The 22,753-nt window shown below is 45.2% G+C and overlaps 1 protein-coding gene across 2 annotated transcripts in view; it reads left to right on the top strand.

The window, feature by feature from the left end:
- Positions 1–22,753, top strand: part of EWSR1 (EWS RNA binding protein 1) — a 510,501-nt gene that overhangs the window by 292,741 nt on the left and 195,007 nt on the right. For both annotated transcript variants that reach the window (XM_085634473.1, XM_085634474.1), the window contains exon 11: positions 6,156–6,274. In XM_085634473.1, coding sequence (XP_085490599.1) covers positions 6,156–6,274 — 119 coding nt within the window. The remainder of the gene's footprint in view (positions 1–6,155; positions 6,275–22,753) is intronic.

The raw sequence follows: 22,753 nt of genomic DNA, 5'->3' as shown, positions 1-22,753 counted from the left end.
CCCTATGGATAAGTTGGTCAAGAACATTTGCATACGCTTTTCCACCAATACCACTGATACACAGGGTACTCAAGAAGTGCAAGACCAGCAACATGACAATGATCCTGGTGGCACCACAGTGGGCAAGACAGACCTGGTACTCACAAATAGTGGAAATGGCACAGGGACCTCCACACAAATTCGCAAAAAGAAAGGACTTGCTCTCCATGCAGAACGGAGAGGTTCTACACCCAGAGCCAGAGAGCCTCGGACTGGCAGCTTGGCTCCTGAAGACAGAGTTCTCACACCTTAAACTACCTCAAAGCACTATGCGAGTGCTGCAGGAGGCAAGGAGACCAACAACACGAAAATGTTATGGGGAAAAGTGGAAAAGGTTCACAATGTGGTGCAGCAAAAATAAACTGCAAAATAAATTGACGAGGGAATCAACGGTGCTTAGATACCTCACACACCTACTAAAGGCTAAGCTATGCTCATCCTCGCTGAGGGTCCACCTAGCGGCGATCGTAGCTTACACACGGGGTGAGACAGGAGGGAGTTCCATTAAGTCACGAGTAGTAAAGAGATTCTTGGAAGGGGCAAAAAGAATAGCACCACCAAAGAGGATGCCGCCTCCGGCATGGAACCTCAACATAGTCCTTACGGAACTTATGAAGGCGCCCTTTGAGCCCATTCACAAGGCCTTCCTTCAAATGCTAACAATGAAGACAGCCTTTCTGGTGGCAACCTCACTGCGCAGAGTAAGCTAGCTGCAAGCGCTTACGCTGCAAGAGCCCTACGTCCAGATATACAAGGACAGAGTCGTAATGAGAACGGACCCACACTTCATGCCAAAGGTGGTGTCTGCATTCCATATAAATCAGACAATTCAAATACCAAGTTTCTTTCAGAACCCAGCAACAAGCGCAGAAAGGGCACTACACACTCTAGACGCTAGAAGGGCGGTGATGCACTACATCGAGAGAGCCAAAGAACACAGGAAAACCAAGCAGTTTTTTGTGTCCTTCGCAACGAGCTTCCTGGGTAGACCAGTGACAAAAGGCACCATCGCACGATGGATTGTACTAACAATACAATTCTGCCACAAACAGGCGGGGCAAGAACTATCGGAGGGGCCACGGGCCCACTCCACAAGGAAGAAGGGAGCAACAATTGCCTTTCTGGCAAATACGCCCATTCAAGACATATGCCTGGCGGCAACATGGGCTTCGGTGCACACGTTCACCAAGCACTACTGCGTGGATATACAGATGAACAAGGAAGCACAAGTAGGACAGAAGGTGCTCCAACATATTCAACGACCAACGCTCATCTTCCACCCAGCCGCCACAGAGCTAAGAAACCGCTACAAAATCTATGCACAGCATAGTGAATCCAGAAAGATTCACGCTGCAAAACGAATAGTTTCTTACCGGTCGGTGTAGTTTTGCAGCTTGAAGATCTTTCTGGATTCACTAGCGAACCCACCCACCTCCGCCAGGACGATGAGGCAGGAGAAAAAGGTGGAAGGAGAAAGACTGAAATAACAAGAGAATACTGAAAGGATATTTAAAAGGGAAATTACTAAAACGCCTAGGGTTTAAAACAAAAAAAAAAGAGAAAGGAAGGGAAAAAAGAACCCGAAGATGGCGCTCCAAAGGTGGGACTTCCGCAGGAAGCACGCAGACGTCACAAGAGGTACACCACATGGTGGCCCACCTGGGCTACAAAAAAAAAAGACTACGAATCCGGACCCAACCACCAGATCGCGGAATAATGCACAGCATAGTGAATCCAGAAAGATCTTCAAGCTGCAAAACTACACCGGGTAAGAAACTATTCGTTTTTAGGTTTGGCTTGACCTATTTATATGCCAAAGCTTAATGCTAGTTATACGAGCCGTGCGATGCAAAGTGCTATTGTGGTCAGTTGGGTGCAAGGTTTTAGCCTCTGGTCTCTATTTTCTATATGGTATCTGCCGGTTTACTGGTATGACCCTAGTAAAAGCAAGTTCTGTCTGAGTTTGCCAACGACCTTGCCTGATCATGGTAGCAAGAAATTCATTTCAAAGCGCCCTCACATCACTTGTCGCATTATAAACACGCATTCACAAAGCCAGTAGGCCTGGCCTTCACCAGCTGGTGTGATAGATTTTTCTTTTATTGCTTATTGTAAACGGGCAAGAAAAAAGTAAGCAGCATTTGCAATGCAATAGGTCTCGCTTTTACGAGAGTTTGAGCTATTACCATTGCAAATAACAATGCCTTTTATTTTTGTTTTCGTTTTAAAATCGTGAATAAAGGGCATTGTAATTTACAATACCAATAGCTTAAACTCCAGTAACTGCGAGACCTATTGCATTGCAAATGCTTGTTATGATAAGTCTCCGCAACTGATGGCTGGAACGGAGCTTTGATCTACCGCCCCCTTGGGTCTAAAGCTAATTTTAGTCAACAGTTGGTGGAACAGATTGATATGTATGTCCTTGCCTCAAATAAATTTCTTATCTTAGGCGATTTTAATTATCACGGGTAGGACTTTACCAACCCGGAGGTAATAAAGCTATTAGCAGACCTAGAGACCTTAGGGCTCTCCCACAGAATCAGAGGTCCCACACATATAGCTGGCCATTCACTAAATTTATTATTGTCCAACTTTGAACGTTTGAAGTGTAAGACACCACTACCTCTCACGTGGACTGATCATCTAATTCCTTTTGATGTTCAGTCCCCCTCACCCGCTGTTTAAAACAAGGAATAGTAGACAGTCATGTGATACTTCTAGACCATGGCATAAACTCCGTTGAAGCTTTCCAGGAAGCTTTTCATTTGAGCTTACCACAAAATAATTCAGGTTTCGGAGCTATTGAAGTCTTTTATCTCTACTTTAATGGCAGCATTGGACGTTACCATCCCTCATAAAAACTACTGTTCCACCTATCATCGACCTTACACCCCCTGATTCTCACCAGAGTTAAAAATTGAAAAATCGAAGTGTAAGAGAGGCACTGGCGTAGAAGCAAAGGACCCCAAGACAAGGATCTATATAAACTAGCGCTGTCCTGTTACCACCATAACATCAAATTGGCTAGGCGTAGTTTTATTATCAATCACAGCAACTCCTCCAAAGCTCTTCTTAATATAGTCCATCACTCTTCAGGCGTGCACTCAGTCCATTTCCGAATCCCCACATTTTTGCAATTCTTTGGCAAATTTCTTCCAGGATAAAAACTCCCACATTTTATACCAAATTTCACATTGTCTCCCATCAAAACACAGGTATTCCTACCTTCAAGGCTAATCAGTCAAGGACTACATCTCATACTTTAGATTGTTTTGAGCCCCTCACTATGGAAGAAATCCATAGTTCATTGGCGTCAGCAAAGTCTGGCTCTCCCTGGACATCTGTCCACCTAAGATAATGTCCTTGTTAGCCACTCCCTGTGCCCCAGTGATCTTAGAGATTTTTAATTGTTCAGTCAAAACAGGCACCATTCCACCAGAGTGGAAGGCTGCATCCGTACGTCCATTCTAAAGAAACCTATGCTGGATCGAAAATCCATTTTGTAACTATCGCCCCAGATCGGTTATCTCTTCTGGGCAAACAGCTTGAAGGACTTATTAATAAACAATTCAGTTCTTATCTCGAATTTAATCATATACTTGATCCCACCCAATTTGGCTTTCGCCCAGGCCATAGCACAGAGACGGCGCTCGTGGCAGTGATTGACTCTCTGCTCCTAGTAGTGGATGCAGGGAACCCAGTGATACTTGTATTAGACCTCTCTTCAGCCTTTGATACTATGTCCCTCATGAGGCTGATGGCAAAGCTACAATAAATCGGCATCCAGGGCATCACACTTAAATGGCACCACCATTTTTTTGACCGACCGATATCAGTCACCCTGGGCCCTAACTTTTCACGTAAGAGAAACCTGAACAAGGGTGTTCCACAGGGCTAATGTCTGAGCCCGACCCGGTTTAATTTCTACATTGCTCCTCTGGCTGGGATTGCAGAGCGCTTTGGCTTTGATATAATCTCATATGCGGTGACACCCAGCTGATGTTTACACCGGGCCATGACCTGATGGCGGAAAGTGTTTCTCTTCAGGCATGCTAGCCATATCAGACTGGATGAACGAGAACTATCTCCAGTTAAATGCAGATAAGACTGAGGTTATGCTGCTTGGCAGAGCCTCCTCTATCTGGACTGATGCTTGGTGGCCTCATCAACTGGGTGCCACTCCCGTGCCTAAGCAAGCAGTAAAGAATCTGGTAATAAAACTGGACCAGGCCCTAACTATAAGGGAGCACATTATGGCTACTACTGGCACGTTACTACAATCTACTCTTATTGCACAGAATTTTTCCTTACCTCCCTATCTCTGCCCGTAGACTTCTGGTTCAGGCCATCGTAATAAGCAGACTAGACAATGGCAATGCGCCTCTGGCAGATGTCTGTGAAGTGCTTCTAAGCTTCAGGTCTTTCAAAATACGACAGCTGGGCTTGTCCTGAAGTGCCCTTCTGGCACTTCTTCTGCTCCTCTGAGAGAACTACACTGGTTGCCAGATAACAAAAATGCTCCTACTTCGAAATCTGCTGTCTCACATATAATGCCTTAAATGGCAAAGGCCCACTTTATCTTCAGAAAAGAATAAGTCATGCTCCTTGCCGCAATTAAAGATCATGCTCTAAAGCCCTGTTGTGGATCCCCGCATTTGTTTCGCATGTAGCGGGGGGGAAGGCATTTTCCTATCTCGCCCCGTGTACTGGAACAAGCTCCCCCTTCATCTTCGATCCTGCCCTAATTACTGTCGTTTCAGGAAAAAACTCAAACCCTGCCTATTTTAATCACCCTCTCCATTTCCTGATTTTGTCCCGCTACAGCGCCGGGATGCCCTCGGGTGATTTGTGCGCTATATCAAGTCAAACTAACATAACTACAACTTTACAGGCTAATTGTGTCATGTAAATTGCTAACACTTTAACTGTTATGTGGCATATTTCTGACTCTTGAAGTGGTAGCTGTAAAAAAAGAAATGCAATAGGTCTCGCATTTGTTGGAGTTGGAGCTATTGGCATTATTGAAGCCATTGTTTTTTGCCTATGCAATAGATATGCCCTCCCCACCTTAATAAAATAATCAGTTGTGTGTTTCTGTAGTATTTGGTACAGCATGTAGTAAAGTACCCGTTTGTTATTTTGAAAAGCTCCTGGGTGCGGCTTTTAATATTGCTGAAGAGTGAAATCCGCTCAGTCTGGAATTAAGGATGGTGTTAATCGAGTTTGTGCATGTGTTCCCATGCGCTGTTTGCAAGAGCAGATGCTCTTTGGGTGTGGATGCCAGCCCCAACCTTGAACAGCTGGGTTCGTGATCCATAATTTTTATTCCAGTCACTGCCTTTTTCAACCAGCAGTATTTAGCACTGTCAACAGAAGCGGAAGAAAGCCAAAGCATTTCTAGCTGTGATGTAAACTTTAAACTCTTTCGCAATCCCAGGCCATGCCAGCTCCGTTTAAATTTAAAAAAAAAATTATGAAATACTTATTACTTGTTACGGTGCTGGTGGATTTATTTAAGTTTCTCATCAATAAACTCAGTCTGGTGTTTAATGACAGACTATTTGGTTCCGAACATAGATAACAGGCAATATTACTTATCTTATACAGTCATTTAAATATGCCTTTTTCTTGTACTTTAACTGTCTCGTCATAAAACACTGGCAGCACAATGATAGGAGGGAGGGTGTGCGAGCGGGGGGGAAACAGATGGCCAGAGATGTCCAACTAAAGCAGTGCAAGGAAACTTCCTTTGAAAGCAAGCATGGGTAGGAAAGAACGGCAGCAATGTTGGGAGGGAGGGGTGCGAGCAAGGAGGCAGCAGGTGGCTTTAGATGCACAACTAAAAGAATCAATCCGTGTTGTCCAGTGGGAGGGAACCAATCGCCCAAAGACAGGAACAGATGGATACTATTGACCATTTCGAAAGGCAGGCCAACCGAAATCACTGGGTGTGTTCAGTGCCCATAGACTTGAATATAGCATGCCTCGCAGAGCATCACAGGCGCTGCCCAGGCTCGACTTCCCCCCCCCCCCCCCCCCCCCCCCCCCCCCAAAAATGTTCTTCACTGCCTTTGTAAAGGATTTTTTTTCAATAAATTATCACTTTACCTTAGGACCCCATGCAGAGGCTGATGATGAATCGCAGAACATTACCATCTATGTGCAGGGTTTGCCTGACACTGTGACTGTAGAGGAAATGGCAGAGTTCTTCAAACATTCAGGACCAGTCAAGGTAAGGCCATGATGGTAGCCTCAAATATGTGGCTAGAAAGTCTATTTTGATGGTGCATTATATTTATCATTGACATTCATTTTCTTTATTCCATTTACTTTTGTTCTTTGCAGTTTTCTTCCACAAGGTTAATTTCCTACCTTTTTTTGTTTTTCAATTTGTAAAGTCTTATCCAATATTTCTGTCAATTAGACTGAGAGAAAATGGGCCGGACATCAAACTAAAAGTGGCCCCCCATTAGTGAATCTGATACCTAAGAAAGTGGCGCATGTTTCCAAGTAGAGGCGGTTTTTTAAAATATTTTAAAGACATGCTGTATAAGTGATTTACAAGGTATTGACTGCATGGATTAAAGCTTGCTGAAGGCAATGTTTGCTAATATCCGGATCCTTGACAGTACAAACTGGCCCAACAGACAATACAACAGGCCCCTACACTGACCTGCCAGCCCAGCCCTTCAGGCCCTGCCTGATTGCCCTATAGGCCAGTGTGACCCTAATTACCTCTACTAATAGATAGGTTTCTGCAGAGATGTCAGTTTGTGCATGCCATATGCTTCAAAGTGTAGCTTACAGTGTAATCTTAGCATTCTTGCATGTTTACAATTATTTAAGAGGTCATTGGACTTCTACTTGCCTTGCTTTTAACTTCAAGGTTATCAAGGTGTTGTCCATCAAGGTGTTGTCCTTGAAGTATCACCTGTCTTTCATGTTACTAAATTGAAATTCCTCTTGGTATCTGATAGTGCCTCCTATTTTCCACACTGCCATACTTGGCCTGTTCTACATCAGTTCAGGCTTCTATTCTATTCACTTCTTGTTGATGCACTGTGAATAGTGCCACTTCCGGAGCTTTGAAAATGTTGCCTCTAGTTTAATTGTATTTTACAAAGTTAGACATTTTTGACTTTCTGAGCTTTTTTTCAACCATGCGTATTTGAGGGTTTTTTGCTGCATCCACTGCAGTTTTCTTATTTGTATTTCTTGCTTTTCTTGGGAGATGGTACACATTCTTATGGTGTGTACAAACCTTGCTTCAGCATCTTTTTAGGGAATTAAGTGAGTTAATTTCGTTCACTGACATTTTGGTTGGTAGCTAGCCCAAACATTCAGGTGTATCCTGCATAAAGAAACTCTATTTGCCGAACACAATATAGGATTTTTGTCCTGGGACTGAAAGCTTTCTGGGCAGTAGCTTTGTTTAATACTGTCAATTATGTATTGTCTAAGCTCCTCAAATTCTTGTGCCCAAAAAGAATAACTTGGGTTCTTCAATTGTAATGCAGAAGACTCTCTCCAGGAGTAGTTAAGACTTGCTGACTTAAACCAAGGGCTAAATGTCACCCCAAACCTTGGACTTTCAATCTGTGGCAATTTGGCTCCTTGAGTCTAAGAGGCTGGGCTCTTGCAGTTACTTGAAGAATGCATGAATATTTTAGAGCTTGCTATGCTCCTAAATATAAAAGGTTTGCAATTTCCTGTGCTTTATTCTCCATTAATTCAGTGGGTGTCTTCCCCCAGTGCCCTTGTGAAAGACTTACTGTACAACCAAATGGTTCAGCTTATATTTCCATTATAGTACATCTGCTTTATTTGCTGTGCACTTGTAAAACATAGAGCTATCAGTGTAACAAATTCACGTGATTAAGGCTTTTGTGGATTGTTTAGAGCTGATAAACCCACTAAGGGCCATCCTACCGTTTTTGGGGACTTTAGTAATGTCTCAACAATATTTTTTGGCCATCCTTGAGAGTCCTTAAATAAACAAAATAATATAAAGGAAAGTAAAGTCAGTGTACCACAGGTGCATACTTTCAGTTTCTTAGAGATGGCTGGTTCTGCCAACATTCCAAGTTTGTTTACCCAAGCTGATTTTACCTTTTCGGTTATGTGATGGAGTTGCATGCTGATCCTCTTGATCAGCCAGAGTACACCTTACTCTTATTAGGTGAAAATAGGATTGTAGTAAGTTACATTGATATACCCAAATCGTTCAGAAGAATTTGTTTCCTGTTTACCAGCATGTCTAGGAAATATTTTTAAGTCTGGAATTGTAGGCTGAGTTATAAATAAGGCTCCTACTTTTCTGTTTTTACAGATAAATACAGACGGAAAACGATGTGTTTTCTGTCTTTTTATTTTTAAAAGGGGAAAAAATACAGAAAATAATGGTTTGAGGCATATGAGCTGCAGATTACACACTATGCATAGATCGCCATCTGGTGTTTGCTCCGGATGTTTGCACTTGTTTTTGTCCTGGAAAGTCTTTGGAAGTCACGAGGTATGTGACTCCTCCTTAGGATCGTAGTGCGCATGGGCATCGGCTCCATCCTCAGATTTTTTTTTTCCGCCATCGGGTTCGGATTTGTTTCTCGCGCTCCAGTTCGGAACCGTTACCGATTCCTGTTTCGACGCGCAATCCTTTACCCTTTTGACGGTATTGTCTCGAACGCGAACCCTAATTGGCACGCATCTGCACAAGTCTTCGATTCTGGTCGTCGAAGGCCTTTGGGCCGACCCGAGCCTTGGCATCTGGCTCATGGAAAGGACGCCTTTCAAAAATTGTTCTCTGTGGGTCGAAGTTTCTCCACACCGATCTGCATGAGGTGTGTAACCTGCCTCTCTCCCGAGCACAAGGCCAGAGACTGTCTCGCTTGTGCCTCCTTCCGCTCGAAGAAGACCATCTGGGATCGACTAGCTCGAAGGACCATGGCTCGCTCGTCAAGTTTGATCCCCGATGACATCTTCAAGGAGGGCGTAGATGTGCCAGAGGAGCGGGTCGAAGAAGAGGTCATCAGTGCTTCCGAAGCCGATGACTCCATCGAAGTGGTGACTTCAGCTCAACGGGTCGTAAGTAAAGACGTCAATCCCGACCCACTCCCTACAACAATAAAGGATTCGGTCACACCTTCACCCTCGGGCGCGCACCGACACACTGCTTCCCATGCCCCGACTTCCGGCGACTCAGGCTAGGGTCTGCCTGCCACCGGTGCCCAAACCCAATCAACGACACTGAAAAAGAAGCCGCACCCATCCTCGGGGCCGACCGCTACTTCCACCCCGAAGCCCTCGGCACCGAAGACTCCAACCAGTGACTTCCCGGCACCGAAAAAACACTCTGAGCCGACTAAGAAGCCACTCCCCAAAAGTTCGGACTCTCACTCTTCGGAGCCGAAAAAAGCATCGACACAGAAGAAGCACACAGACTGGCATCACATGGAACGAAGCCCAAAACCGCTCCGCAGCCAGCTCCGAAAAAGCCCTCGATGCCGACACCATCGACACCGAACACCCAACCTTCTTCAGAAGAGCTTTTTCGACCAGACCATCAACAAAAAACTTTAACTAAAGACCCTAAAACGGGTCAATTGACTCTCCGTTCCAGAAAAAGAACACTGGACATGCCTGCACCAGCTCCACCACCTAAAAAGAGGGACATAGCCACATCACCTCTTAGGGTGCCCTCTCCACCTCCTCCCAAACTTCGTTCTCCTACGCCATCCCCTACACCGGTAGATGACGACACATATGATGACACCGGGGACGGTGACAACATGCCACTAGATGACCCCAGTCCACCAGGCTCCCCTGACCCTGGGAAGACTATAATACGCCTTATGTCCCTAATGTCCCACGAGGACATCTACCACTCTAGACCTTCCCCACCAGAAGATACCATGGGTTTTAATCAACTTATACACCGGGCTGCCCAGTACCACGAGGTCGACCTACATACAGAACCGGTCGAATGAGTCCCTACTCCCAACACCTCCCAGACAAATACAAACATAAGGCCAACGACCTAATAAAAGAGGGTAAAGTTATCACCAACACCTCTATCCGGTGTGCACTTGATGTAGTAGATGCAGCATCCAGAGCAGTAAACCCAAGCGTCCTACGCTGGTACGCGTGGCTACGCATTTCCGGGTTTAAACCTGAGGTGCAAAGCTCTATCCTCAATCGACCATTTGACCAACACCACCTTTTTGGCCCTAATGTTGATGAGTCCCTTGAAGATGTAAAAGGACAGACACAGCCAAATCAATGGGAGCTTTCGCAATCGCAAGCTCCCAGACGTTCTTTTCGTCGCTCATCCTACAGGGGCAACTCCAGGGGATACTAGTCTGATACCCCATCCTCCTCCTTCAAGGCTCCCACCCAATCCGCCTTCACCAGAGGTTACCGCAGAGGAGGATACAGAGGCAACAATAACAATGGCAGAGGCAAGACTAACAACACCCGCTCTGCCTCCACCCCCACCCAATGACTTTCCTCTGCTTCCCCTGGACCATTCCACTCCTGTCGGGAAGACTACAGCAGTTCCTTCATGTCTGGACCAGCATCACTACAGACAGGTGGTTGTTACAAATAGTGCAATCAGGTTACTGTCTCGATCTTGCCTCTACCCCCCAAACATTCCACCCAAACAGTATCCAATGTCAGCAGAACATTTGTCACTCCTCAAACGAGGTAATTTCCGTACTGCAAAAAAGTGCAATAGAACTAGTTCCTCTGCACCAACAAAGCTCGGGAGTTTACTCCCTGTATTTTCTCATACCAATGAAGGATGACTCTGAGACCTAGTCGACCTCAGGCCACTAAACCTGTACATACAATCAGACCACTTCCACATGGTCACACTTCAGCAAGTCCTCCCTCTACTTTCACAGGGCGACTTCCTAGCCACCTTAGATCTCAAGGACGCCTATTTCCATATTCCCATACACGCTGCTCACAGAAAATCTCAGGTTTGTAGTAGACTGGCAGCACTATCAATTCAAAGTACTCCCTTTCGGAGTCACAACAGCACTACGGGTATTCACAAAGTGCCCAGCAGTAGTCGCAGCCCATCTATAAATAAATAAATAAATAAATAAATAAATAATAATAAAAAAAATAATAAGACCACACATTCAAGTCTTCCCATACCTCGACGACTGGCTCATAAAAGCCAGCTCGTACACCGTGTGTTCATCACACGCACGCGACTATCCAATTACTCCACGACCTGGGGTTCACAGTAGACCACACAGTCTCACTGCAACCCTCTCACACACAACAGTACCTCGGCACCACAATAAACGCCTCAAAAGCGTTAGCCTATCCCAGTCCAGCAAGGATAGCAAGCATTCTCGCTCGCCTACCCAAATTTCAGCCGCATCACACTCTCCCAGCTTGAGTGTTCATGCAACTCATGGGGATGATGGCCTCTTGCATATTCATACTGCCTCGCGCAAGACTCAAGATGCGTCCCCTACAAGCGTGCTTTGCATGACAATGGAACCAGGCTCAAGGTCCGCTAACAGATCTGGTGTGGGTAGATGGTCGCACTCACTCTCTGCAGTGATGGAACACCAAAAACCTTTCCAAAGGGTGACCGTTCCTAGAGCTAGTTCCTCAGATTGTCAGGACAGCGGATGCATCGCTCTCCGGCTGGGGAGCTCACCTATTACATCACACTGCAAGGCAGGTGGACACCTCAACAGAAGTTATTCCACATCAATTACCTGGAATTACTAGCCATATTCCTAGCCTTAAAAGCATTTCAAAAACAAATATCAGGCAAGGCTGTCTTAGTCCGCACGGACAACATTACAGCCATGTACTACATCCAAAAACAAGGCGGGTCACTCTCTCTGCAGCTCTCCCAGCTAGCACAAAACATATGGAGGTGGGCTATACCTCAGAACATATTTCTCCTAACCCAACACGTCCCAGGAGTCAAACACCATAGCCGATCTGTTAAGTCGTCAAACACAACAGATCCACGAGTGGGAACTCCATCCACAAGTTCTTCAACCATATTTTCAAATGTGGGGGCAACCACAGATAGACCTCTTAGCCACCCACAAACGCCAAATGCCCAAGCTTCGCTGCCAGATACCCACACCCATTGTCCAAAGGCAATGTGATATGGATGAACTGGTCATGCAGATTTGCGTACGCCTTTCCGCCTCTCCCACTCATACCACTAGTGGTGCGCAAACTACGGCAACACTCACTGACTCTCATTCTCGTTGCTCCAACTTGGGCCAGACAACCATGGTACACCACATTGCTGGAACTGTCAGTAGTCCCGCACCAAAGATTATACCGCTCACCATGCGTCTTAACCCAGAACCGTGCAGAGATCAGACACCCGGACCCAGCTCAGCTCAACCTTGCGATCTGGTTCCTGAAATCTTAGAATTTGGTTACCTTAACCTTCCTCCTGACTGTATGAACGTCATTAAGGAGGCTAGATGTCCTACCAGTAGAGCCTGCTATGCAGCCAAATGGAAACGATTTGTGATATATTGCCATAACAATACCATCAATCCCCTAGATGTCTATCCAACACATCATAACCTACCTACTACACCTACAAAGGTGCAACTTAGCCTATACGTCTATTCCGCGACACCTTGCTGCTATAGCAGCATATCTTCAAAATGGATAACATTTATCACTATTTAGAGTACCCGCCATCAAAGCCTTTACGGAAGGACTCAAAAGGATAATTCCTCCCAGAGTTCCACCCTCACCTGTGTGGAATTTAAATATCGTTCTTGCACGACTAATGGGGGTCTCCATTTGAACCGCTACATAAATGTGAGCTACAATTCTTAACATGGAAGGTTGCTTTCCTAGTGGCCATCACTTCTCGAAGAAGAGTTAGTGAGCTACAAGCCCCAACTATTCAGGAACCATTCTTACAAATACATCCCAAGAAGGTGGTTCTCCGCACTAATCCTAAATTCCTCCCTAAAGTCATTTCCCCCTTCCACCTTAATCAATCTGTGGAGTTGCCCGTATTCTTCTCACAACCACACAGTTGCAGAAAGAGCACTTCATACTTTGGATGTTAAAAGAGCATTGCTCTATTACATTGAAAGAACACAACCTTTTTGAAAAACGAAACATTTTGTTTCTTTCTCACCACTACACAAAGGCAATCCCATATCCAAGTCCGGGATAGCCAGATGGATTGTTAAATGCATACAAATTTGCTACCACAAAGCAAAATGCACTTTAACTGTTCCTCCTAGATCCCATTCTACAAGAAAAATAGGGGCTTCTATGGCATTCCTAGGGAACATTCCATTAGATGACATCTGCAATGCAGCTACATGGTCTACACCATATACGTTCACCAAACACTATTGTGTAGATGTGCAATCAAAACAGCAAGCCAGTGTGGGCCAAGCTGTACTCAAACCTATTTCAGACTACTGCAACAGATACTGGTGGCAGCCGCTAAGGAGTGGGACTGCTATACAAGCTATGCATAGTGTATAATCTGCAGCTCATATGCCTTGACCGTAATGTTACTTACCAGTATGCATCTGTTCTTGGCATGTAGAGATGCAGATCTACACACGCCCACCCGCCTCCCTGGCTTCCTTTATCTGTTCCAGTATCCTCTTATTTAGATACGGTATACAAAGGCATCTTCCTGTTTCTTACAAAGCTTCATCATTTCCCCTGCTGGCGAAAAACAATCTGAGGATAGAGCCGATGCCAATGCGCACTACGATCCTAAGGAGGATTCACATACCTTGTGACTTCCAAAGACTTTCCAGGACAAAAACAAGTGGAAACATCTGGACCCAACACCAGATGGCAATCTATGCATAGTGTGTAGATCTGCAGCTCTACATGCGAGGGACAGATGCATACTGATAAGTAGCATATTCCCTTGCTGTCTTTCGTGCTTTCCAGGACAACAGCTGAGCAGATAGGCAGCTTGGGAAGTTAAAAAAAAACCTGATCAATAGGGAAGGAGGACCCCTGGGGACAAAGGCAGGTAACGTAGGGGGAAGAGTCAAAAGTACACTGACAAAAATGCACCTGCCTGGATTATGAAACATAAGGACTAACACATAGGTCCCTTAATATTCTATCACTACCTGGAGCTGAGCAAGATCAATTTTCAAGCCATATAACCACAACCTAAATTGTAAAAATACTTTTTCTTTTTATTGACATATGATTACAACACATTAGACACGCATTGGCAATGCATAATTACAAAATGAAACACATAAATTTCTTAAGTGTCCCACACATCACCACATTCATACTACCACACATTCAATCCACAACAACCAAAATATCAAGAGTTGGTCATGGTGGTGAAACTGCCAAGTGATGTTGAACTGAAGGTTTGTTCGTGCGTCATCCTGATGACAAATGGGAGAAGCATGGGAAGAGGCACGCAGTAAGTTCAAACGCCTACGCGCGTTTCGGTGCAAGACCCAGAACGGAGTTAAAAAACCTGTTCAGATATCCCTAGATAAAGGCATATGTTAACCTGTATGTGTATTATAATGCCAATTTACCTGTGGGTGTAATGTTTTGCTATATTTGGCTGCTTAATTTGCTTAAATGCAACAGATTGCAAAGTATGAGTGCATGTTTATCATTTAAATAAATGTGGAAATCTACCGTTTTACTCCATTTATTCTCAAAACACAAATATGGATAAATACAAATTAGGTGGCCAAAAAATAAATATGGATAAATATTTGGGGGAAAAAACATAAAATAGAGTGCCCTAGTTTAAGGGACTTGGAAATATGTTATGATGTGCTAAGTTCACATTGAGAGGTAAGCAAACTCCTAAACTGCCAACACTTGCAGAGCTGGAATTTAGTCCTCCGTGCACCCCCTTGCTAAGGTTTGCTGTTGATACCTGTGTCTGGGTTATCTGGGTTAGTTAGTCTTAAACTTGTTAATACTTCTCTTTCAATCATTTAAAACATTGGAGTAGTGTTAACTCCTATGTGCAGTATGTGAGCTACAGCACATACTGCAAACTTGAAACGTTACTTAAATGTAACACTGTTTGCTGCTTGTTGTGTTGTAGGGTCACATATAAGCCTTCTTGCCTCCCACTTGACTGGAACGTATTAGTTGAGTAATATTATGCAATCATGTTAAAGAGCCTTGCTTTCTGGTTTGACGAGATCTAGTCTGTGTCCTGTTGCAGTGTGGTATTTGCATATCATGAAAGTAATTCAGTGCACCCTTGCTTCTGAAATTAAAACTAGAAAGAAAAGCAAGTTCAGAATTCTGCACAGTTTCACTCAGGAAATGACAGTCGGAGCCTATGTCACTGCTGCGCGTTGATGTCAGTTGTTTCTTTCCACACTACCAGATGTGGATCTGAAGCTACCTTCAGTGTTTTGGAGACCATTATCTCAATCACAGAATTTGAAACCGTGTGAAAGCATGTCACCTTCCAAATCGACTGGTTTTAAGTCCTGATGGGACTGTCTAGAACAAATGACTGTAACAGGTCTTCAATAGATTTCTTTGGTGCCTAGGGTTGAGCCAGAACTCTAAGGCCTGCAGTGATTGTGTCATTGAGTCCGATAAGTGTGATGACTTTGGCCAACCTTAAGAGGAAAATTGGTAGGAGGAGGCTGGTGACATTGATACCTACCCTTAGTCTAGGCAGCTCTCATCCCACTGTTTCTGCCACTGAGGAGAGTGCTTCTTAAGCCATAGTAATGCGTTGGGCACCCAAAGTCCTTGATCTCTGCCTCACCAGCTTGGAGGTAAACCTCAGTGTTCGTACAGAAGTCCTTCAGCCAGGACACACATCCACTGAACCCCTCAACTTTTATCGAGTCCCTCATGGATACTTTATTGGTTGCATGGGCCAAACCTTGCTCTTGGGCCACCTCCCCCCCACCTTCCCAGTCAACTGCCAGATTGCACTACGCCACTGCCTGGCCCTGGGCAAACCTGCGTTTGTATCTCCACAATACTCTCCTGAAAGCTTGATGATGGAGGCATCTGCAATTAAGACTAACCCCAACTCATTTCCTACTACTTTACCAAAACTGGTAGAGATGTTCAGGAACAATAGTCTTGTCCACCAGCTTGCTACTTCAATCAGTGAATTCCTGCTGGGGCACTATTCCCACGCCCTTTTGGATTCCATGGCTCAAATCCTCAAAGGCATCTCGTAAGACCTTCGTCCAATCCTCGCTCTGGCCATAGAGAACGAATGTGACACAGCCAAGTTCACAATTTTTTGTGGCTGGGTCTCCGAGTCTATCAGGCAGGTGATTGGCACAAGTCTAACCATTTGCAGCCATGCTTGACTGCGGTTCGCATGTTTACAGGCGATATCCAAGTGTCCCTCATGGATATGCTAATTCGGGACTCACCTGTTTGTAACAAGGCAGATTCCGCACTCTAGCGGTTCAAGGATGGCAGGGAAATGACCCTATTTCTTGGCATGTCTTACCAACCATGCCAATCTCATCAGCCCTACCACTCCTTTTCAGATTTTGACAATTGCCACACGCCACCATCCAATCCAGCCCCCATAAGTCGCCCAGCAGTTTTACGGTCTGGTCCGTAGTGGTCATTGCCACAGCATTCAAGGTTAATGAGCTGCCTAGTCCACTGCCCTACATCCTCTGGGCCCCCACTAGGGCTGAAAAACAGGAATAGACACCCCTTTGGGCACTGAATGGGTTAGGGATGGTACGTACTCATATTCTTCATTTTGTGCCGTTTCAGCAGCTTTCCAACACTTGCGTGAGAGGGAAGCTGGGTGTCCTGAACTTGTTGCTGCTCTGTAGTTTGTCAAAGTTGTCGACCTCATAAAAGCCTTCGCTGCATCTTGGCCATGGGAAGAGTTTCCAAGGGGACTTTTTCCTCCTCCTAGCATAGTAGTACGGCTCCACGATAGTAGTCCTCCCTAGAAGACCTGCAACGTTGAAATGTTTGTGGACACTCCTATTATGGCCCTCTCGTATTATCCAGACCCTGTTTCTATCTGGATTGTGTTCAGATTCTTAGATTCAAGTTTCTTAGCCCATAGTCCAGTCAGACCAGTTCTGACTGGTCTGAGGTGTTGCATTGTAACCTGACACAATCTGCTTTTGTTGCCAAAGTAAATGAGCTCTGCACAAGCAAATAGATGTACTAGTTTCACCCTGTGCTGGGGGAAATTGCACTAGACAAAAAGAATAGGCTGAATATCTTCTTCGTGCCACACAGTAGACAGGATTTATGAGGGGATGTGAAGGATACATGTGCGTGTTTTGATGTTGCAAATTGGCACCAACCATATCAATCGCATGACCACCCATGCAGTGTAAATTCTCCCCCATTGGGGGAGGGGGCTGGGGGCGAAGTGGCATCAGGGGGTCGAGTCATAATGCAGTCTATGGGTCTTTAGACCGATTGGTGTAGGGATAGACTTTGAAACTTTTTGCTTGCTGATAAAGAGAAATAGAATGTCCAAAAAGTGAACTTCTTTCTAAAAGAAAAGATTATACACATTGTCTAAAGTTTTGAAAGTCAGTGCATTGCAAATTTTGGACCAAAGGTCCTGGCGCTCTAGCTGTTAGATTAGGCTGCACTCTGATCAATCTGTTTGAAAGTTCTCAGATATCTGCATACTTAAACTTTATAGCATTCACGTTGAAGGCAAAAGCTAGCAGTAATGTTAGTTTAGGTATGTATAAATTGCATCTCGGTTTCAGGTCCTGGGATATGCCCGATGCCTCTACCATGAAACCGAAATGCCAAAGGTGAACAAATGACACCCACCAAAAGAAATGAGGAGCACATCCTTCAGGTAAGAAAAAATAATCTGTTAAGTGTTCGAGATGGTTAGAGGGATTGAGGTCTAATTGGTGGTCATAGGTTTTGGGGTGACCCTTATCTGTCACTGGAGTCTTTAATCCATGTGCTACTCAGTGAAGAGAATGGCCAGCTTGTGTGCCAGTTCACATTAGGTACCCTAGCGCTTAGCAGGGATTCCTTTAGCTGTAGTGATGTTCTGCTGGCAGCATTATGAAAGATTGGTAGCACACAGATTGGGCAATTGGAGTCTGGTATTCACGTAACTGACCAGTGCTGGTGACTCTAGCCTACACCTTTATCTTAAGAGCTCTTTAAAACTGTTGAGATGATGGTTCCAACAGTTCCCGAATTAGGGTTACCTGTTGCAGAAGATGACTGCAATCTTTCACAGTGGCGGCCATCTTGTGTTACACACTCCTGGAGTCTGAAAGACTTTCCATTCAGCTTTCCAGGTTCATTGACACTAAATTGCAGGCAAACTTAATTCATGCTTTTTAAAGGGAGGGAGCCAGTGGGCCAAACTTTATAAAGGTACAGATAAAAAGGGTGTACTTAACAATTTAGTATGCCATGGTTTCTCAAATCATTGGGTGTAGGAAGCTGGCTCTGTATATGCTACAACACTAGGTGGTTCCAACATACACGGTGCAGAGATTCCCCAAAAGTGTACAGGGCTTAATTTATACTGACAGTGCTCTATTAGTGGTATAGTGGGCGAGCAGCCTTAGGCCGAACAAGGAGGGTAAGCACATTTATTGCACAACATTGACCAATAAGCGGCAAATGACTCAAAAAGGAGATCCACACATTTTATAAATAAGCTTTGAGTTTTTTTATTTTAAGACAAAGATCTTCACATTCAGGTAAGTATGTATTGCAGGAAAAATACGCAAGACTTTCAAAAGCCAACAGTGCAATTTTCAAAGAGTCCAGTGTTATCCTATGGAGGAAAACAATAATGCGGTTATATATGTAAGTAAACAACTTAGTTCTAGTCCCAAAGGTACAGGTGAGTACCAAAACTGCACCACCCATGGCACAGGGGCGGCCGGAGGCAGTGATCAAAATCTGTGCTCGGCCCAATGAGTTTCAATGGAGACTGGGGGGTGCTCAAAGCAACACAGCTTGCAGGTTGTTGAATCCATTGCAGAGGGCCAATCTTTGGGGGGGGGTTAGCACGGGGGCACAAAGCAGCACCGAACATATACCACCAGCAACACAGGGGCACCCAATGCTTCTTAAGGGAGAACTTGCGTCAGACAAACAGGCTGCAGGCGTAGCACCGGAGGTTGCAGGAGAATGACCAGCAACAGCAGAGTTAAGTAGAGATGTAGGGGCACTGTTTGTTCAGCTCACCATGGGCCCAGGGTCTTTGGGTGCAGGGGTGTCTGTAGACCTGGGATTCTTCTTACTGGAGTTAGGTTGCAGTCAGGGGGAGCCTCTGGATTCAGGCTACAGGTGTCTTTGTGGAGTCCATGAAAGGTCAGCCAAATCTAGACTTGAGATCGGGGTATCTGGGGAACCTGTTCTGGGTCAGTGGTCCACCTGGACATGGACCGGAGGCATTGGGTGCAGTTGACAGGATTCACAAATCTGGATGTTACAGGAGTCCTATGCGTAGGTTTCTTTGTGGACAGGGCCGCTGTCCTCAAGAGTTCTGGTAGTCTTCAAAGGCAGGCAGTCCTCCCAAGATTTGTGGAGGCTCTGACTGCTGAACAGGTGTAGTTTTCGAAGGATGTTTGAGAGCTCCAGACAGGCTGGTGGGCTGGAGCAAAGTCTTTAGCCGTCTTCAGTCTTCTGCACGGCGTCATCTTTGTCCTTCTCCTTATTTATTTGGCAGAAACCATCTTGTGGTTGGCTCCGGTCAAAAACTTAGCCCTTCTACTATTTTTGTTAGTTGTTGGTGGGCATCGATCTACCTCCATTTGGTGCACTTTGTGACGTTGTCTAGCTTCCTCCAGAAGCGCCCACCTTCGGTCGCCATCTTCAGATTACTTTTTTCTCTCCACTGGGTCTGGATGTATGCAGAAGAATCTCCAACATCTGGAAGAAGAAAGTAACCGAAAATTTGGAGCAGCATGGAAATCTACACCGGAGAGATGTTCTCGGAGCAGAATAAGGTGTTTTCATCAAACACTAAAAATGCACGTTCAGGTGCCCCCTGTAATCTGTGATGAAGACACCATTCCAGTTTTGCAAGAACTGCCACCATAAATTTGCAAAGCAAGACCAACACCAGTCTGCAACCTCTTTCTGCCGGTGGATCATCACTGCAAGGATTGTAATGCCTGTGCAGTATTTGCGACACCATTCCATCGAGATTTTGGCCTGTCCAGCGACAAGGAGAACGTCGCTGAAGGTCCAAACGTGGATGCCAAGGCTGGTGTCCAGGTCAGACGCCTATAAAAGGACCAAGAAGAATTTAAGAGGTAAGGGACACAGCATCATTGAAGCTGGTGGCCGAAACTTGTAAATGAGTTTAAAACCTCGAAGACTGCGTCCGCATCAAAACACTCTGTTACCGCAAGCAAGTCCACGAGACCCCTCGGATCCTTTGGGTAGGACACTGCAGCAGTACAGACGTCTGACCGATCTAAAACATCCTAGAAATGGCGGACGGTATGCTCTAGCGTGTAAACTGAGAGGACCATGTTTGAACGACACTGCAGCGAGCACATTGTTGGTTAAGGAGCTGCCGGTGAAACTCGCCCACAAACAGCTTGACATCCAACCCCAAGAGGCGGAGATCAAGAGGAAGAGAAGACTCGAAGCCGAAATGGCCAGCATCCTGCAAAGGGAAAGCTTTTGGCAAAAGCCTGAAAAAATGTCCAATACCAAGTAAGTCCTTGACATCAAAAGAACAGAATGGGAACCGCCTTGAACAAGAGCCTCCTGAAACCCTTGAGCTTCAACAGTAGGAAACCTTTGAAGAAGGGTACGAACAAGTACAGCAGTATTCTTGGGCTTCAGAGTACCAGGAATTTGAATGGCAAAACCTAGAAACGCTCACCAGAGGAAGGGATAGACCCATAACCTTGAAGACCTTCCCCACTAGATGACATTGATATCTATAATCAAGTCCTAAAGAAGGCAGCTGACAAATACGGAGTACAACTAGAAGAGGAGAAGCTGCAATCATGTTTTTTGTCAAACTCTTCTACCAACTCTGTCAAGCAGTCCATTCCTGCCAATGCTCCCAAGTGTTTTGCCCATGGGAAAGCTGTCACCAATAAACCAGCCACATGTAAGGCAGTGGCACCCATGGCTGAGAAGAAATACAAGCATTCTTTGAAAGACCCTAACTACATAAAAGAAGTCCATCCCAGCAGACTGCATGATTACCTCTACTGCCAGGAAGACAGCCAACGTTCAAGCACCTTGGGACCTCTTCCAGAGACAGAGAGCAAGAGGATGGACATCATGGCATGGAAAGTGGAAAGGAGAGCGGCGAGCCAGTGACAAATGGATTAACTCCAATGCACTGCTAAATCATCATGCATACCAACTTTGGCAGGAGATAGGCAAGCTAATGAAACGCCTGCCGGAGCAGTATCAAAGGAGGGCATCTCACTTGGTGGAAGCAGATCAAAATGCCAATACCTGCCTAAAATCTGCATTGGATGCGGCTGACACATCATGAATACAAATGATGATTGGGATCACAGAAGGGTGCCACGCCTGGCTAAGAATCTCAGGGTTTAAGCTAGAAGTACAAGCCAATATACTGAATGCACCCTTCAATGGAGAGCAGCTATTTGGGAGTACAGTGGATGGCACCCTGAACCAATTGACGAAAGACGAGACTGCAAAAACAATGCGAGCTCTGCAGTTCAGTGGAATCGTACGAAGAGAATCAAGAAGACCAACAGGAAGGGGATCCTTCCAGTCAACATCCCATCAATGATACCAGCAGTCATTCCAAGGAGGTAATCGGTCAGGCCAATGGCAGCAAACCCACATTTGGCAGTACCAACAGGGCAAGCAGTCATTTCGAGGAAGTCCTCATGAAAGAGGACAACCACAAAGAGGGAGGGGTCCCCCAGCTAACAAGTGACTTGACACAATTCACGAAAAGCACCCAGAAAGACCCAATGACTAGAACAAAAAGGGTGCAAACAGAAGAACCTCTACACCAGTCGGAGATAGATTATAACATCTTTTAAGAGAATGGAAGAAAATCTGACAAGTGGATGTTAAAACTAATACAATTTGGGTATTGCATAGAACTAAGGTACCTCCAAGCAAGACCCCAAAGAGTATATTCAAGACCAGAGACAGCCCTCCCACTAAAGGAAGTGGAGGAGTTGAAGATAAAAGGGGCTATAGAGTCGTGCCAAGATGAGAAGGAAACTATTCACGTGCTTCTTGATTCCAAAGGTAGATGGTTTGCTCAGACCAATCCTAGTACTCCGCTTTCTAAACCAGTTCATAAAAACGCAAAAGTTCAAAATGACCACACCGCAGGAGTTGATTCTACAAATGGTGGCTTTTATGGCCACAATATATCTAAGACTCCTATCTGCACCTACCCATGTATGCAATCCACAAAATATTCCTCAATTTATCATGATCAAGGAGCACTACCAGTGCCAGGCATTGGCCTTTGGGAGAAAATCAGCAACAAGAGTATTCACAAAGTGCCTAGCAACTGTAGCAGCACACTTAAGAAAACAGGGAATACACATCTATCCCTACCTAGACGACTGGATGATAAGAGCTAATTCATACCAAAAATGCTAACTGCATATGCCATTCCTACTGGGATTCTCCATTAGCATGGAAAAATCCGCCCCAGAACAGGAAAAGATATTCCTAGGTGCAAGACTAAATACCATAAACAGAAAAGCCTTTCCAAGCGAGAAGAGTACCAGCGTTTCTGAAGGAGACC

Source organism: Triturus cristatus, chromosome 11 (genome assembly GCF_964204655.1).
Source record: "Triturus cristatus chromosome 11, aTriCri1.1, whole genome shotgun sequence".
Taxonomy (NCBI): domain Eukaryota; kingdom Metazoa; phylum Chordata; class Amphibia; order Caudata; family Salamandridae; genus Triturus; species Triturus cristatus.
Note: the sequence above shows the minus strand (reverse complement) of the source record. Positions and strands in the feature narration are given on the sequence as shown.